At 42.0% G+C, this 19,025-nt stretch overlaps 1 protein-coding gene across 1 annotated transcript in view; it reads left to right on the top strand.

Annotated features, from left to right (window-relative positions):
- The first annotated feature begins 1,243 nt into the window (after positions 1-1,243).
- plppr5b (phospholipid phosphatase related 5b) overlaps positions 1,244-19,025 on the top strand; it is a 140,716-nt gene continuing 122,934 nt past the window's right edge. Inside the window, exons 1-3 of the mRNA XM_039616916.1 lie at positions 1,244-1,365; positions 9,517-9,605; positions 14,739-15,487. Of these exons, the coding sequence (XP_039472850.1) occupies positions 15,284-15,487 (204 nt within the window). The 5' untranslated portion in view covers positions 1,244-1,365; positions 9,517-9,605; positions 14,739-15,283. The remainder of the gene's footprint in view (positions 1,366-9,516; positions 9,606-14,738; positions 15,488-19,025) is intronic.

The following is a 19,025-nucleotide window of genomic DNA, read 5'->3' as shown; positions in this document are numbered from 1 at the left end:
GATTATGCTGGCAGAGATCTGCCGCCCAATGCAAACAGCGCAGGAGGACCTAAGTCTAAGTAAGTCTCTGTTGTCAGACCAACAGAACACAAACCATGTGAAACCTCTGGGGACACTAAACAGCTGCAAATTTACTGGGTTTCTTTTTACTGCTGATGTAGTATTATAAATGAGTTTGAGTAAATTAACATTTAGTATTGTCAGACTTCTTATCACATTTTCTGAGATTCTAATTTCCAGGATGCTTCTAATCTGAGACCACACAGAACAATAGGACACCATATGCTACTTAGGCTGTTTAACAGTGTGTGTGTGCTGTTGTTGTAATGAGAGCAGGTGCCATTACAGAGGTACAGAATGAGACTCTCAGCTTTGATACTTTAGCTTCTTCCCAGCGTTACATGACTGCTGGCTTGGTAAGATGACACCGCATGCACACTGTGTGAGACTGTGTCACCAGAACTCGTGTTACTGTTGTTGGGACAGATACAAGTTACAGCAAACGTGATGCTGCCTTCATGCCCTTTAAAATTCCAGAAAACTCAAAAAAGAAAACACCAAACTTTCAATTTTCTTAAGTGAAACCAAAACTGTTTGAGTTTGTAATAAACAAAATGTTTTGGAGAGGAAAATGAATTTAAAACAGGACAGAGTTTGAAAGCCAGTAAACATAGATTGCATATAAATATATAGTTTTTTATGCAGTCTTTAAAAGCCATGATCACAATAAAACTTTACTTGTCATAAAAGCTATGAATGAGTATGTTTTCATGAAAAAATCAAAATAATTGACGTTATCAGTGCACCTTTTATGATTATGGCTCCTCAGCATTCACTGCATTTAGCATTAGTGATGTTTTATGACATTAGATGCGGGAAAAAAACTTCTATTGATTAAAAAAGTAGAATATAGTTAAGTGGTAACCACCAGAACCACCTCCGTATTATTTTTGATTTAAATGGTAGAAACACAAAAGGACGACTTTTGCATTAAAACAACATGTTTTTTTTGTTTATTTACTTGTTTGTTTGTTTTTGCTATAATATAATTAGCTCATTTATTTTCTTTTTCGAGGCACCTCTCTCTTTTAGCTTTTTCTGACACTACGTGAAGGCAACATTCATATCCGCGACGCGCGAAGTAAGCCGCGCATGCGTCTCAGCAATCAGAATCTGCGATCGTGCAGCACTGTGGGTCCCGTAACTAAAACTAGGAAAATCCCAGGAAGTCTGAGGGGATAAGGTGGCTGACGGAGCCGGTAGGCCTGGGCATTGTGTCAGCTGCAGACACCGGACAGCGCTGCGCTCAGACGGTTAACCACAGAGGCTCCAGAGAGACTGCGCAAACTCCTGGAGCTGGCCAAGGTACGAGACTCCGCGTCTGCTGCCCTAATGCGCTGTAGCCGCTGGTCTCCGCCGAGGTGTCAGAAAGCTTTGTCGGTATCTGCAACAGCCTCGATAACATCATACTTAGCAGATCACACCTGTGTGTTCAAATCAATACTATTATGTCATCACCGAGACCTGTGGCAGGGATCGATGGGACCTCTTTTATCCACTTTGGATGTCAGTGTCTTCCACTGATGTTTGAGGATGGTGGCTCAGCGTGTTCAGCACTTTTACACAACAATGCTGAACAAAAAAACAAAGTCTCAACGTGACACATAAAACTTTAACAATGAACTTTACAAGAAAATGTCAATAAAAGGCATTTCACAAGTTTTTGATAGTGGTTGGAAATAATTAGGCATCTATTAGATTATTTATTTAGCCTGTAAAAGCATGTTGAAAGGATGGATATCACCTCTGTCAGTGCGCCCCAGGGCAGCTGTGGCTACAATGTAGCTTGCCATCACCAGTGTGTGTGAATGAGTGGATGACTGAATGTAGTGTAAAGCGCTTTGGGGTCCTTAAGGACTAAGTAAAGCGCTACAGGCCATTTACCATCATACTCAGATATAATTAGGAAATTGTGGCTGATTCATCACTGTATATATTAGTAAATATAAAAATGTAACTTTTGATAATTAAATTCTGTATGACTCATTTTGAAAATTGTTCACAGTACTGTACACTCACCTCTAAAAAGTTTTGTACACCTCTGCTCAGAGCTTCGACATCATCGCAGAGACTGTAAAAAGAACCTCTGCTGTTTCTTTTTAAGCCATAAAGCTTTCCAGACAGAACTAAGCATGCATTCTTTATCTCCATCACACATGATACAAAAAATGTAATTTGAGCAATTAACCATTCAATATTTCCTTTTTTTCTGTTTCGTTTAAATATGGATTTTTAAATATGTAACTTAGATATATTTCATGTTTATGTATGATTGAAATTGAAATGCAGCATGCAGGTGCACTGGATTGTGTGATTTTTATTTAAATTCAGATGGGTTAGGGTTAGGGACCTGAAGGGATGGACATGATCAGCAACAATACTCAGGTTGGCTGTGATGTTTACATAATGCTCAGTTGGTCAGTGTGCCAGTCTACTTCAACATTTCATAGATCAGGGCTCTAGACCAACTTTGTGCCATGGTTGCACTGGTGCGCCTAACTTTTTTTCTTAGGTGCACCAGCACAAAAGTTAGGTGCACCCAAATTTTTCAACCGCATCGCTTAACATCGCAGTTTTACATGTGCACTTTTTGGGGGGGAAATTTGCTGTCCATACAGCCAATGTTGATTCGTAAATGATTAACTAACAATCTTGTCAACACAATGTTCTTCATTGGGGCGTGACCGTGGTTCAGGGGGTTGGGAAGCTCATCTTGTAACTGGAAGGTTGCCGGTTTGATCCCCAGTTCTGTCTGCCTTGGTCTTTGTGTCCTTGGGCAAGACACTTCACCTACCACCTACTGGTGATGGGGCCATTGGCGCGATATGGCAGCCTCGCTTCTGTCAGTGCGCCCCAGGGCAGCTGTGGCTACAACTGTAGCTGCCTCCACCAGTGTGGGAATGAATAGTGGAATTGTAAAGTGCTTTGAGGGTCTCGAAAAGCGCTATATAAATGCAATCCATTATTATTATTTATTTGGAGCACATTTCTACAAGAAAGATAAGTTACTGAAAAAGTGCTTAAAGTGTGTTGGCACTCTTTGGTAATATTGTAGACAATGTTAAACTTAATCATCACATTGGCTCCTCTGACGACCTGTTTGCTGCTGCCTGCTGCTGAAAGGCAGTGGGGGGAGGGGACACTTGGGCAGTGCATCTATCGCAGCATATAATGTGTATTCTGGATACACTGTGCTTTTTCAGCGTTTCAGTTTGAAACGTATTAGCGCCAGTCACAAATGCAGTATTGCATTTGTGACTGGTCTTTCCACACTCACAGCAGTAAATGCAGTGCATCATGTTGTCAGCTTTATGCTGGGCTTACACTGTGCGATTTTTGGCCCATTTTGAGCCGATTTTTCAGTCGTGCGACCATTTTGTTGATCGGCCCGAGTTTGGCCTTCATCGTGCGTCGTGCATCATGTAGTGTACATGGGGTAACGAGAAGCGATTAACACCTCATGACCAGCTCCCGATCATCAATCGCTTGGTCGGGAGGATTTCAAACAGGTTTGAAATCCTCCCGACCGTCGTGAGGGTGTCACCGCAGCCGCTCACACTGTGCACGCGCAAACACATAAATGTCAGTGAAAAAGACGGAGTAGCACAGCAGTGCAGCATGTGATCTGGACACAAGCGATGGAGGCACTTGTAGAACTTTGGAAAGCTCATCTGAGCCTTTTCGATGTGGCCTCACAAAATTATCACGACTACAACAACCATGAAAACAGTTGGATCTACACTGCTGCTCAATCACAGCTGCCTGATCAATGTTTTTCATTAGCAATTTAGCAAAGTTGATGGTGGTGGTGTGAGTCTGTGTGAGCGAAAGACAGAGAGGGAGAGCGAGCGACAGAATTTCCGTTATAACCTTCATTTTATGGACACACAGTGTGAGCACTCAGGTCGCATCAGAGCATTGGGCCGTATAGTGTGAGACCCTGAATCGTGACCTGCGAACTTCTAACCCCTGCGAGTCAATCGTGCAGTTTGAGCTGAAGCCGGTTAACGCGACTGAAAAAATCGCACAATGTCTGCCCAGCTTTACTGTATCTTAGCCAGGGAACCTGGTCAAGCCGCTCTCTTCCAAATATATATACTTTTCCTTTTTACTTTCAGTCTGCTCTGGCTCGGAGTCAATCGTATGTGGCTCGTTATCTGATGCTGTCTCCGAACCAGCATTAGACATAACCTGAGAGGTCGATGGCTCCGTGTCACAGCACTGGCTATGAATTTCAGATGGATCAGCCCTTAACAAAAAAGTTATCAATCGTTCTTTTCATCTTTTCTCATTATCCACAGCTACATCTTCTTCTGTGAGCCACTAGGGCTGGGTATCATCACTGATTCCTATAATCCATTCGATTTGATTCGATTTTGCCTCAGACAGTCAGAAATATTATAATTCTGATCATTTATCAGTACTGACACATGTCAGACTTCATCAGAGGTGTGAGCATCACAGCAGATGCCTTTGTGTCAAAGTAACTGAGGATAAAACAGAAAAACATGAAGCAGATTTTCCTTGCCTGCCTTTTTATAGCAGATAACCTTAAAAATATTCTGCAGTAGAACAAAAACAAAGAAAACCATGAATTAACATGTGAACATGACCTGATGCTGCTGAAGTGAAGCAGAGCAAAGTTACAGAGGTTTGATTACAGACACAGCTAAGCGTTTTGCAATTTGGCATCATTTAAAAAAGTTTACATTTCTTCAGTATTGAACAGCAGAAATGAGGCTTTGTTGTCTGAGGACATTTTTTTGGGAAAAAAAAACAGCGGCTGTGCTTATGGCCGACTGGTGTGTAATAAGCAAACGAATAATGCAGAAAACAGACATTTGAGATGGGAAACTGTTCTTGAAGTACATTTGGTGTGAGCCATTGACTTTCAGCCCCGACGGCGTGTCTGTGTACGTGCCGTCATGTGAGAAAGCCGACATCTCACTGATGCGTCAGGTCCACGCTTTGCGTTCACGTCTTTGTGTGGAATCTGTGTATCTGCTCTCATTTACTGTTTTAACTGTTTGGTGGCTGTTGAAATAGTTTTGTGAGCTCCTGGCATTTCTGGCAAAATACATTTATATTTAAAAATCGATTCAGGATTTAATGAATCAATATAACATTATTCAAGCTAAAATCTATTTTAATCGAAAAGTCGATTATTGAAACCCACCCCTGGTACTCACCTCTGTCTATCCGCCTGCACTTTCAAACATACATACATGTAGGCTGACAGGAATGTCTGGACCACGGCCAATCAGAGAGGTCCCACCCCTGACTATCTCTGATTGGTTTAGACCATGATAGGAGCATAATGTGTGTGTGTTGTTGACCACATGGAGGCTTTCAGAGTTGCGGACACTTTTTTGTCTTTTTTACTCTGGCTGGTCGCACCGGTGCGACCTAGGAGAAATTAGGTCACATTTGCAACCAAATTGGTCGCACTCTAGAGCGCTGATAGATGCTTTTTTGTACACCTGGGTTGTATGAAGTGGTTCTTTGACTTACTGGTCCTTCCTGTTAGCTTGAAGCAGTCTAGTCTTTCTGCTTTGACATTTTGAATTTTTGCCCAGAGAACTACCACTGTTGGGTTTTTATGAGAGAAGACAAATATGCTCAAGTTTATTATCAATTTATTGATAGATTTATTATCAAACTGTTAGAATTTCAAATGAGTTTTACATAGCACCACGGACCTCCGTCCCTCTGGCTCAGAGACAAAGGCTGCTGCACCCGGCAACCGAACGTTAACGTGATTGGTTGAAAGGGTGGCCTTAGGTCTCAGCTCACGTGTCTTCCTCTGCACCTCTGTGGACATCTCCTTATATAGAGATCAACCTTTTGAAGACAACACTCCCATTACCATGAAAACCACCTCTTGTTCTCCGGTCAGGCCTGTACAGTTAAAGAAGGGGCTGTTCCCTAACACCTCATTTATTGCCCTGTTTTTTCTGTAGAGTCAGCTCCCCCCCATTCCTCAGAGAAGGCGTCTTTCTCTGTTTGTGTGTCTGGAAGTATCTGTGTGTAGCCGTCCAAATCACGTTATTAATCTCTGTCTCTCTTCCACAGCATGTCTTTATCCTGTCTTCCTTCTCTCACCCCAACCAATCACAGCAGATGGCCCCGCCCCTCCCTGAGCCTGGTTCTGCTGGAGGTTTCTTCCTGTTAAAAGGGAGTTTTTCCTTCCCACTGTCGCCAAAGTGCTTGTTCATAGGGGCTCATATGATTGTTGGGTTTTTCTCTGTATCTGTTATTATAGGGTCTACCTGACAATATAAAGCACCTTGAGGTGACTGTTGTTGTGATTTGGCGCTATATAAATAAAATTGAATTGAATTGAACTGAATTAAATCCAAAACTACACTACAGTGCACATCTGTGTGCAACACAGGACAAAACATAGACATGTGACACAAATTATGAGGTATATAGCCTTTACAATAAAAATAAATTCTAACATCACTTAGTTAATATTCTCTCTGCCTAAATGCAAAAATACAAATAAGTTGCTGCCATGTGATTGGCTGATTAATTTGTGCTAATGAGATGTTCGCAGGTATACCTAATGAACTGGACAGTGAATGTATTTACATGAAATGTTTCATTTAGAGATGCTGAGCTCTGTCAGTGAGGAGGTCCCTGCATGAGGGGTGCTGATACCCCGGGAGGTCCGTTTACTCACCAGCTGCTGAGCTTGAGTGAACAAGCAGCATTTGGACGTAACTCTTCCAGATGTGCCGAGCTCAGGTGAAGAGCACATGGTGTCCTCTGTGGAGAGGTTTGGCCAGTAAGCAAACTTGAATGTGACGAATACGTGGTGCAGTAAAAGGGATGATGTGGTCCTTTGCCAGCCTCTCGAAGCACTTCTTCAGGGTGGTAGTCACTGCCACATGTAATGGTGGATTTTTTTGGGAGCTTGAATCAGAGTGGCAGACTTGAAACACGATGAAACAACATCGTACTCCAGCATGGTGTTGGAGATGTCCAAAAGGACGTGTGCTGTTGGTGCCTGCTGCCTTTTACAGACATCAGGGTGAAGATCGCCTTTTATTGCATGGGTGTTCTCATTTATTGCAAATCTGGTGAAGTCAAGTCTAATTATTTTAAAGTATATTTAAAAACAACAAGAGTTGACCAAAGTCCTGTGCAACTAAAAAGAATAACACAGAGCAGGGAAATATAGAAAAACAGAAGGCAAAGTCAGCAAACTTCAGAAAGGTAAGAATTCATTTTAATGACTCAAAAACAAACAATAAAATCTTAGTATCAATTCTGAAACTAACAGGTAGCCAGTCTAGAGAAGCCAGAACGGGGGATAAATGGTCCTTTTTATGTGTCACATTTCGGACAAGTCAAGAATGCGGAGTCTGTCCGATTCCAAAACAAAGGCTATTCAATAATCAAGCTTGGGTGAAATGAAGACATGAATTATTTTCTCGATGTCAGCAGATGATCTTTGCAAAGGCCCTGAGCTGGAAGAAACTGGCTTTAAAAACAGAATCAAATGAATCCACCTGTTTGCTTTGAGTTGTAACAGAACTGTGGAGAGCAGAAACACAATGTCTGCCTGTAATTTTAAGTCTTTTTTCCTTTGGAACTAACTCCACAAATATGGAGCTTCACTAAAGCTGTCTGCATATGTGCCTGTCCGTCTTTTAACCTTTGAAACAGTAATATTTAAAAAACGTCAGCACAGGTTTATTTCACTTTACTGCATTTAATGGAAGTGAAACTAATCGCTGTAGCTTTGGAAACATTCTTGTTGTCTGTGTAGGATCTCAGCTGACTGAACGTTCATTCACCTCTCATTTAAGTAGCTTGTTCAGTTCTAACATGTTATTTTTAAAACTGAAGACGTCTCTTGGATGTAAAGTGAAACATCTTTAAAAAGGCTGGCTTATCTTCAAGTTGTTAAGATTCTTGCCTGATATTCTCACAGCCAGACTATTTCTGTTCTGCTTTCCTTTCTTTATTATACCGTCTCCCCTTTCTTTTGTTTTTAGTTTTCCTTTTCTCTCTTACGGCCCATTTGGCCCAGACCCCCACTACACACTTTGACTCTATCTACTTGTTTGTGTTCAGGGGCCACCACATTACATTAGGTCCTTTTGCATCGTCAGTTTTCATTGATGATTAGTTCATGGAAAAAGCTCACTGAAACATATTTATTAATCCCACTTGAAGAAGCCACAGACCTGTGAGAAAAGTCCACAAACTTAAAAAATGAGCTCTTTGTGAGTTCAGTGTTCGTGAAAATGTATTTGCTTTTAATTCAGTTCACAGTGTGACGTAAAAAACTGGTGAATGGTATCAATTGACTGAGGAAATATTTATGCAACATTATTGATGCTAACAGGCTTTTCTTTTGACTTTTTACGTCACCACGGCCCTCTTCCATCCAATGCAGACAGTCTGCATTTCACATTTGACAACATTTAACACTTTTCATCTGAAAAGTCTGAACCTCAGTGTATTTTTCACCTGAAGGTATCACAGGTTTGTAACGGATCAGCATCAAAGTCGACTTTTGCCGCAGGATGGATCACAGATTCAGATCAGCTGAGGTCTGTATCCAATGAGAATCCAGTCATTTGCAAATCATCCCATCTACATCCATTCAGAGTGGCTGATTTAGTATTCTGTGGTTCATCCAGGCTATACTTAATGTCTGAAGTCCAGCTGACCAACATGCAGTCAACTCCAAGGAAGCTGAGACATTTCTTCTAACACCTTCAAGTCCTGTAAAGCGTGCTGTATTTTTCACACTAACATGCTCGCCACTTTCTTTGACTTAACTCGGATTATTAAAAGTAACTCAGTGAAACATGTCTGCTATACACGTTAGAGAGCAGTCGTCTATCAGTGAAGCTGAGATTAAATCAATAAATAGTTTCAAAATGCTTTCTGTAAATGTCATTAGGCAAATGTGGACCAATCAGAAACTGGCTATTTGTGGATTCAAACAGAGTTTGTGTCACTTCTGTTTCTCTTGTACTGCGTTTATTTCAGTACTTCTTTAGTTTGATACACTTCAGCTTCAAATATTACTTTTTTCTATATTTTTGAAAATGCAGTTTTGTGAAGTGAAGTTCATTTTTGCCTTTACTTACCACAATACTCAGTTTTTGGTACTAGTACTTTTTACTCTTTAGCTGGCTGATATTTCTTTATAATATTTTGCAATTAAGCTGATTCAGCAAGTTCAGTTTTGGACACTTCAAACTGTTTTAGGGATTTCAGGCAACATTTTGGGCTTTCATCGTTCATATTGCAAATTTCACTCGGAAATGATTTTATCTAGTTCCCAGATCCTTTCTAACAGTGGTCAGGTTTCTCCATGGAGTACAGCTGCTCCAGGCTTTAGAGATGTAAATGCAATATGTTGCAATGTTTCTGAAGCTTTATAATGAAATTTGGATCATTTCTTCTCTGATCTTTTTTGTCTCTCTTTAGCTGCCCTGGTAAGAAGAGAAGTCAACATGCCTTCAAAACCACCAAGTAGAAAAGAGCGAAGGAAGTGGTTCACATCTCTGACAGGGGAGGTAAGACGTGTTTCATGAAGGTATGAGTAGATGGGATTGATGGCTACTTTCAGTTGCATCAGAAAACTTTGGTTTACGTTTTGTCCTATTAAAACAATGAGACTAATCTAACTAGTTCGAGTGCTTGCTGTTCACAACCTCACCTGTAGGAGTCTTTGTACATTTGACCTAAAAATGTCCCCACAAAAAGGTTTGAATTGAATAAGAGAATAAGAGAACGGTTGGAACCAACTCTGTTGCTGCTGACCGTTCTTATGATGGTTTTTAAGAGTATATAGTCCCAGTGACTGGCTAAGACTGGGACTCTTCCACAGCCATTAAATAAATAAACGCACTGGGGTCAGTGACTGGTTAACGTGCACTTATTACTGAAATGTTGAAGAAAACAGTGCCTAAGAGTCTATTTTGGGTTGGATGAGTAATTCTGATTAGCTGATGGTATTTTCCAGGTTCCAGGTTGCACTGCATTATATATATTACAACGGTACCTGAGTCAAATTACTGGAGAGTTGTGAATCAACATGTCTAGCTTGGTTAAATGTTTTATTATGGTTATTCAGTACTGAGATTTTGTACCTTTCTAACACAATCCAAAAATGATCTTTGCGTTTCACTCAGATTGGAAGTAACAACTTTCATGATCTGCAGCTTTTGTTGATACTGTTGTAGCTACAGTGCTGCTTTTGTGCCAGGTGTGGGTTTTTGTCACCATCTGGTGGCAACAGAATCAAATCACACATCTCAGCAATTCAGCAACTGATGCATGACAGGTCTTTGTGAGTTTGTATAGAGCACACGCCTTTGCTTTTATCACTGTGTTGGAACTCCTAAGACAGAACTCTGTGATTAACTTTGAACAGATTTAGCAGCTTTGATCAGACATTTCTATTTGTTTTTACTTTATTTTATTTTTTGCTGTGGAACAAGTAGTATATTGAGTTACTTGTACTGGTCATGGACTTATTTAATTATTATAATTATATAATTATAATTATTTTTTTTTAAAAGCATTTACATTCCTGCTTTAAGTTTCTGTTTTGAAGGCAGATAACACAACATAGTAATTAACACAGGCACAGACGTGAAACATGTGCTGTCTGAATAGAGAGAACTGTAGTGAATAAATGTTAGAACGTGAATACTTCTAACATTTATATAAACAGTGGTCCCTCGCTATAATGCAGCCTCGCTGTTTCGCGGATTTCTTTTGTCTGCAATTTTGCATGATTTTTTTTTCTTACAGCGCATTGTGTTCTGCGTCCTGATTGGCTGTAGACCATTGTTAGGCAATCTTGTGCCGTGTCTCCTGTAACCGTCAGATAAGTCAAACTCAACTCATTCTTCTTGCTTCGTCCACTTCCGTACCATTGATTCATGAATGCTGAATTCTCTGGCAGTTGCTCTATTCTCATGTTCTGGACCTGAAAACAGGGTTTGATCTTTGGTTTCATTTTATAATACTGGGCTTATTTTCCCATGAAGGTTTGAACTTTCAGAGAGTTTAAACAAGAGAGAAAAGTGTGAAAATGTTCATGCCTGTCTGAGAAAAGTGTATAAAGTGTGTAGGGAGGGGTTTTACAGCCTTAAAACATCTATGATAATTGTAAAAAATAAAGTTGGCTACTTCGTGGATTTCACCTATCGTGGGTTATTTTTAGAACGTAACTCTCGCGATAAACGAGGGACCACTGTACTTACAAATGTTAGAAGTATACTTAACATTTATATACTTATACTTCCATTAAAGCCATTAAAGCATGAAATGAAAAGTATAGACCCAGTAAGAACTATGGCCATATCTCTTCTGCTTCCTGAACTCCACAAAGGATGTCATCACTACTCATTGTCCATAACTGGGTGTAAAACAGCAACAATTGAACGTATTAGCCTTTCACTGTGTGGTCCTGTTTAGCTGCTCTCTCTGATGTGAAGTGTTGAAAGGAAGGTGGAACGAAAGGTCAGACATAACATGAATTAACATGCATCATGATGAGTGAGAAAACTGAGGGAGGGCTCCGGATAACAAAGGCATAAAGCAAAGCAGAGACTGAGCCTGCAGTACAGCTCAGGGGCCACTTGAGGGCAGGAGAGTGCACAGAGTCTGAGATAAGGCAGCTACTGAAGCTAACAGAGAGGCAGAGCCTGTGATAAGGCAAGGTGTAGGCGAAGGACAGGACATGAGAAAGCCTGCATTACAGCTCAAGAATGCTGATGGTTTCCTGATTGAACTTCCGCGTAATCCTTACATTATGGGGTTAAACGTTTCAGAACACAACAGTTTTTCAGTTTTTTATTGAAAATTATGCAGTTTAATGTCTGATTGCACTCTGAAATGAAAGCATAGTGCAGATTAGCAATTGGAGTTTAAAAAGAAGTCATGGAATCAATTTATAGACCAAAATGTTTTCACTCATCAAAGTAGCCTCCCGATATAACATCTGGACACACCTGTGACTGCGTCTCATCATCAACACTCCACGAATCCTGCCAGTGATTCACTTCCTTATATTCATTGAATCAGGTACTTTTCCATTGTGATTTCCATTATATTCGTGAGGGATTGTATTTCCAAGGTGTTGTATTGCTGCTTTCCTGTTGGATTATATCAGCATGGAACACAGACATAAGTGCATCTTTTGCAATTTTTCATTTGGCTTCTGCTTTGCTCCTGATAAATTGCTTTAAAATATTCTGTATCCAAAAGCCCAAATTGTGGACATTTTTTAACCTTTTGTGAAACAATGAAGGTAAAAACCTGCATATTATTTTTATTACATTATTATGACGCCACACATGCAGAAGAAAAGCATTGACAATCAATACAATAAATATGCACATTAAGAGACATAAAACTCAGAGACCACAAAATACAGACAGACAGACAGCAGAGGGAACAGACTGCATGGCTACAGTTTGATTTTATGTACACTATCAGTCAGACGTTTTACAACGCCCCATTTTTTCCAGTTGTTTATTGAAAATTATGCAGTTTACTGTCTCATTAAGTTTTATTTCCTTGTGCTTATAAGTTTTTTTCTAAACACTGTATTAATTTCCTGTTTTATGATTTGTGTCTCCAGTTTAGTTATAGATGACCATATTCATTAGTTCCCTTTAGTGTTCCATTCCTGTTCCCTGACTCTCGTCTCTGTGTTTTATCTTTTAACCTCCTGAGACCCGAACTCTTTCATGGCATGCATTTTTAATTTCTCTTCACTATTTGGACTGATTGGGACCTGATGAATGTAAAAACAAAGAATTCCATCCATCCATCTTCATCCGCTTTATCCGGGGTCGGGTCGCGGGGGCAGCAGCCTAAGCAGAGAAGCCCAGACCTCCCTCTCCCCAGCCACCTCCTCCAGCTTATCCGGGGGAACACCAAGGCGTTTCCAGGCCAGCCGAGAGATATAATCTCTCCAGCGTGTCCTGGGTCTGCCCTGGGCCTCCTCCCGGTGGGACATGCCGGAACACCTCACCCAGGAGGCGCCCAGGAGGCATCCTTGTCAGATGCCCGAACCACCTCAACTGGCTCCTTTCGATGTGGAGGAGCAGCGGCTCTACTCTGAGCCCCTCCCGGATGGCCGAACTTCTCACCCTATCTCTAAGGGAGAGGCCAGCCACCCTTCGGAGGAAGCTCATTTCTGCCGCTTGTATCCGCGATCTCGTTCTTTCGGTCACTACCCACAGCTCGTGGCCATAGGTGAGGGTCGGGACGTAGATCGACCGGTAAATTGAGAGCTTCGCTTTTACACTCAGCTCCCTCTTCACCACGACGGACCGGTGCAGCGTCCGCATCACTGCACCCGCAGCACCAATCCGTCTGTCGATCTCCGGCTCCCTTCTCCCATCACTCGCGAACAAGACCACGAGATACTTGAACTCCTCCACTTGGGGCAGGAACTCATCCCCGACCCGGAGTGGGCACTCCACCCTTTTCCGGCTGAGAACCATGGCCTCAGATTTGGAGGTGCTGATCCTCATTCCCGCTGCTTCACACTCGGCTGCGAACCGTTCCAGTGCGAGCTGGAGGCCTTCACCTGATGAAGCCAACAGAACCACATCATCCGCAAAAAGCAGAGATGAGATTCTGAGGCCACCGAAGCGAAAGCCCTCCGCCACTTGGCTGCACCTAGAAATCCTGTCCATAAAAATTATGAACAGAATCGGTGACAAAGGGCAGCCCTGGCAAAGAATTACCTGATTTTTTTCTGAGAATAATGAGATCCACATATGAGGATATTGGCTGTAAATTTCGATAGAACAGTGGCAGTATAACATCCTCGTAAGTGGATATCAGACACTTGTAGAGCAAAATTTAGTATTTTGGTCCACATATGTGGATGGCAGGTCCTAGGAGGTTAATGTGTCTTGTGTGAAGTTTAAATGTTTGAGTCTGTGACTCAGTGTTAGTTCCTGTTTTATTTTGATAGTCTCTTGTCTTCTGTGTGATTTGTATCAAGTTTAACTCTTATTTCATTAAATCTCATACAAATCTCCTGGTTTGTTCTTGCTGTGTTCCCACCGGTCTCTTCTCCCATCATTACTCAGTGTATATTGTTGATCTTCAGGGCCCACGACCCGTATACAGGAGATGTCTTTCAGCTCTCTGATTTAAATAACAAAAGTCCCAACCTCTAATTCTATGATTATTACGCAGCAGTGATAGTGTTTTTCTCCTGCTCTGCATCAGGGTTTTAAAGATGACAGATATTTAGTTTTTATGACCTCTTGTGTTCAGGAGCGTCTGAAAAAAATAACAATCTTGGCTGATTAAAGTTTTTTTTCTAAAGCCACTACATAATCATAACAATTACACGACCCCCCTACTGAACAGTGTTGCTAATAAGTCTCCGTTTTTCTCCGTAAGTGAAATGCTTGTTTTTACTTGATTTTTACATTTCTCCTTTTGTTAAATGTTGAATTTTAAAGTTTAGCTTTTATGTTACAGTTTTGTAAAAAAAAAAAGGCTTTCATGTGTTGAATGTCATTTTTTAATTATCAAATAATTATATATAAACAGATAAAAACAGTGACACAGCTGTGTTGTTACATGTTGCTACAGTAGACTCCTGTAACTCATAAAGACAGTGATTTGCACTCTTTCACTAAAGTTCTGAATCTTTCTTTCATCAGCGCCGACAGGAAGTGACCTGCCATATGTGCCACAGAGAACATCTGCATCCCTCCAGATGGGGACTTAGCATCATGCACCTTCTTCTCATTCACTTCTATTCATCTCCTCATTTCCCGGAGCAGTCTCATATGACGTCCACAGCCCCTCCCTGCGCATCATTCCGTCTCTCCGTTCTCTCTCCAGCTGCTCCTTTCTCTGCTGCTAAACACACATATGGTTCACACACACACACACACACACACACACACACACACGTGGATCACGTCAAGCTTTTAGCCAAGCCTTCTCAGCTCTTACGCGCAGACACACCCTCACACACGTCGCTCGCCCCCACACCTCCCCTCCTGTCTCGCAGTCAGTGTGCAGCGGCAGCAGCGGAGGGTGGAGGACGCGCTGAACACAGTCACGGAGGCTTCTGGCGCACAGCCGAGCCGTCATGAGCCGCTCAGCGGAAGTGGACGCCGCTGCGGAGGAGGAGGAGGCTGAATAGAAGAGAGAGAGGGACTGTGTTCTAATTAAATGTCTCACGTTCTCCGTGTGCATCATGCTGTATTTCCAGCTGGTGATCATGGCCGGGACCGTCATGTTGGCCTACTACTTCGAATACACCGACACCTTCAACGTGCACGTGCAGGGCTTCTTCTGCTACGACACCACGTACACCAAACCGTACCTGGGGCCGGAGGACAGCAGCGCCGTCCCACCCGTGCTGCTGTACGCCGCGGTGGCCGGGCTGCCCACGCTGCTGGTGAGTGCACACCTGACCTGCCCGCAACAAGCCTCGCTGACACTGATTATGCTGTCACACTGTCGACGGCTGGCTGCCGCTGTAGCTGCACGCTGGAGTCATGCAGTGCAGGATGAAAGATGAACTGATGAAATGCATCAGTGCAGTTTGTTTCTCCGTGGCTGCCTCTTTGGACTTGGAGCTGAATAAGAGCTTTTAGAAAGTCACTCTAGCTAATAGGACTTTCAGCATAATCAAGGATTATTAGAATATATGCTAATGAGATCTGCCCAGTAATGCACACTGATCAGTCTGATTCATAGTATTCACAGAACGAGATGTAACAAGTTTTTGGTGTTTTATTAAAGGCACAGCTTCCATGTAGGATGTGCGGTCTTCAGCTTGATCATTAGTACAAAATATAATACAAAATCTGGAAGAAGCAGTTCCCCAAATCATAAAATGGAGCATTTGATTCATTATTTCCATCACTCCAGACTGAAGATTTTTTCATGTTTATTACATCTCATCATAGAATGAATGACCATTCACTGAGCACCTTTTCTCAGCGTTGATATTTGATTTATTTTCAAGTTTAAATTGTTTTATTAATTAGAAGAAAGAAAGCAAACAAAACATTGAACATCACGAAAGTTAGAAATGTTATAACGCTCACACCAAGGACAAACGGGCAGTGTTGTGTGTGGACCTGACTTTAACGTTTATGCTGCAGATTTTGTTGTCATATCGTTGCAACTTTTGACTGTTTCAGCCACGTTTGCTGGGATGTCCGAAATAAGCAAAAGCTAAAACGCAATAAAGAAGCTGAACTGAGAAATCACTGTGGAGTCAACAGACTCAAATATAACAGTTGCTGCAGTTCCTCTCTACCCGCATCACAACCATCAGTGTGATGAACTCTTATCAGCTTATAATGTTATGCTGGCGTACCTCTTTGGCTGCTGCATGCTCAGCTAGATTGACTCTGTAACTGTCCGTCTGTAGAGTATACTACTGACTGCAGATGCTGGAAATGAGGTTGGTAAAAAAAACAAACAAGCTCACCAGTGTGTGTAACATAGTAAATATAAATAGTTTACAGTCATTTCATCTGTCTTTGAATTACAGACTTGTGTAGCTTTAAGACTAATCTGTTTGATGGATTACAGCTATGTTCACTGAGATACAGTAACAAGATCATAGATGATTATCCCTGTCAGAACTCAGTCAGAGAGTTAAAAGGTGACAATTTTGAAAGGTTATAAAACCTGGGAATCATCTGGGAGAGAAGGAGATGATACATACTTCACTCCTTGATGCTCTCACATGTCTCAGATGCAGCTCCTGCAGCTTCCTGCTTGATCTTAACCTTTCCTTAGTATCTGACTCACAGTAGACTTTACCGTGCTTCCTGGCTAATGTCCAACGGCTCTTTCATCAGCTTTTCCAATTACAAGCCGACTGTGCACTAAAATTATCAAATGCAAGCCCGAGCAGTGCAGTGCAGCTTGAATGTTAAGTGCAGTCATTACTGTTGCAGTCGCTGACAGTGCAGGCAGAGCTTTTACACATAGCTCTGGATTCATGCAGGACTGTCTGCGAGCCTCGAACTCTGCTACAGCTGCTAGCCCACACACACACACACACACACACACACACACACACACAAATACACACACACACACAAATACACACACACACACACGCAAATACACACACATACACACACACACACACACACACGCAAATACACACACACACACACACAAATACACACACACACACACGCAAATACACACACACACACACACGCAAATACACACACAAACACACAGACACACTCCTTGTTCTTGTGAAATTTTTATTTTATAGCTAATAATAATAATAATACTACATGCAGTATAATACTAAATCAACAATGAAAAAGATCATTTAAAATGGAAATAAAATGTTTAAAAGGTGTCTGTGCTATAAAATGTGTGTATATATATGTATGTATAGCTGGTGTTTCACTCTGGTATTCTTGCCCATCCCTTTCTGTGCCCCACTCATGTATTGACCCATGTACCTGTTCATCTTAGCTGCTATGATGCCTGACAGGAGCTTCCACGTGGTGCTGAGGCAGGTTATTGGTCGGTAGTTGGAGGGGACCGGTCCTTTCTGGGGGTCCTTGAGGATCAGGTCTGACCGGCCTTCGGTTACTCATTCCGGGTGTCTCTCGTCAACTAGCAGCTGGTTCATTTGTGTTGCCAGGCGCTCGTGGAGTGCAGTCAGCTTCTTCAGCCAGCAGGCGTGAACCATGTCAGGGCCTGGTGCTGTCCACCTCTTCATACTGGAGACTAGGGCTGCACGATTAATCGTTAGAAAATCGCGATCTCGATTCATACTTATGTGCGATCTCATTTCCAAATGACAACGATTTAAAAAAAAAAAAAAAAAAAACGACGACGATTGTACCGCATTTTGATCCGGGGACGTAATCTGCATGAAAACAAGCGCTCCCTCTTCCTGCTCAACAAATGACAAGGGCGGAGCCTTATACCACGTGATACAGAAGCTGTGCCGTGATGCTCAAATTGGCAGGGAAAAAACAACGGAGAACACGTCAGGGATGACGAGAAAGTGACAGGAGAAAATTCGTCCCGGTCAACCACCCAAACATCAATAACGGGAACCTTATACAGCGCTTCCCTATACACGTCGAACTCCCGCAGGCACAAAGAAATTACGGAGGCTATTACTTATCATCTGACCAAAGATATATCAACACTGTGCAAAACGAGGGATTTAGGAAAATGATCAACACCCTAGACAAACGCTACACAGTGCCGTCCCGCAACTATTTTTCTATTGTTGCACTACCTGCTCTATACACACAGTGTCCAGCAACGGTGGAGACGGAATTTCAAGCAGTACAACATTTTGCGGCAACCACAAAATGTGAGGCATTTATTGTTTTTATGTTTATTTATTGTTTTTATGTTCAGTTTCAACTGTTACGAAGTTGATGTGCAGTTAATAAGTGCAATAAATATTTATACTGGAAAAGAAAATCATGAGAGAATCGTGATCTCAATTCTAAGCAAAAAAATTGTGATTCTCATTTTATGCAAAATCGTGCAGCCCTACTGGAGACCCTTTCTTGGATGTCTCCCACTGTGATGGTTACTGGACCCTGTTCAGGGAGGTTGCTGTGGTCTGTCCTCAGATCCACTAGCCACTGAGCATTGCCGTTATGGGTTGCGTCCTTCTTCCATATTGTAGCGGGTCAGGGCTGTTTTGGGGTTCTGTTATTATAGTTCTGTTTCTGTTGTCATGTTGTTATGGTGATGAGTGACGCACTCTCTCGGCGACTGTGTTTTCCGGTGAGAGAGCGCCTTTTTTTTTTGTTGTTGTTGTTGCCGCGCTGAGGAGGGAGGTAGCGGCAGTGTTCTCGGCAGAGAATAATAAACGGGTGCTCCCAAGAAACCTCTGTCTCTTCCGTGTCTGAGCTCGCCACATTGGTGTCAGAAGTGGGATAGCTCACCCTCGCCGGAATGGAGAGAGACATTCGGAGGCT

Source organism: Oreochromis aureus, linkage group 9 (assembly GCF_013358895.1).
Source record: "Oreochromis aureus strain Israel breed Guangdong linkage group 9, ZZ_aureus, whole genome shotgun sequence".
Taxonomy (NCBI): domain Eukaryota; kingdom Metazoa; phylum Chordata; class Actinopteri; order Cichliformes; family Cichlidae; genus Oreochromis; species Oreochromis aureus.
The sequence above is the reverse complement of the archived record's forward strand: the minus strand, read 5'-3'. Positions and strand labels throughout refer to the sequence as shown.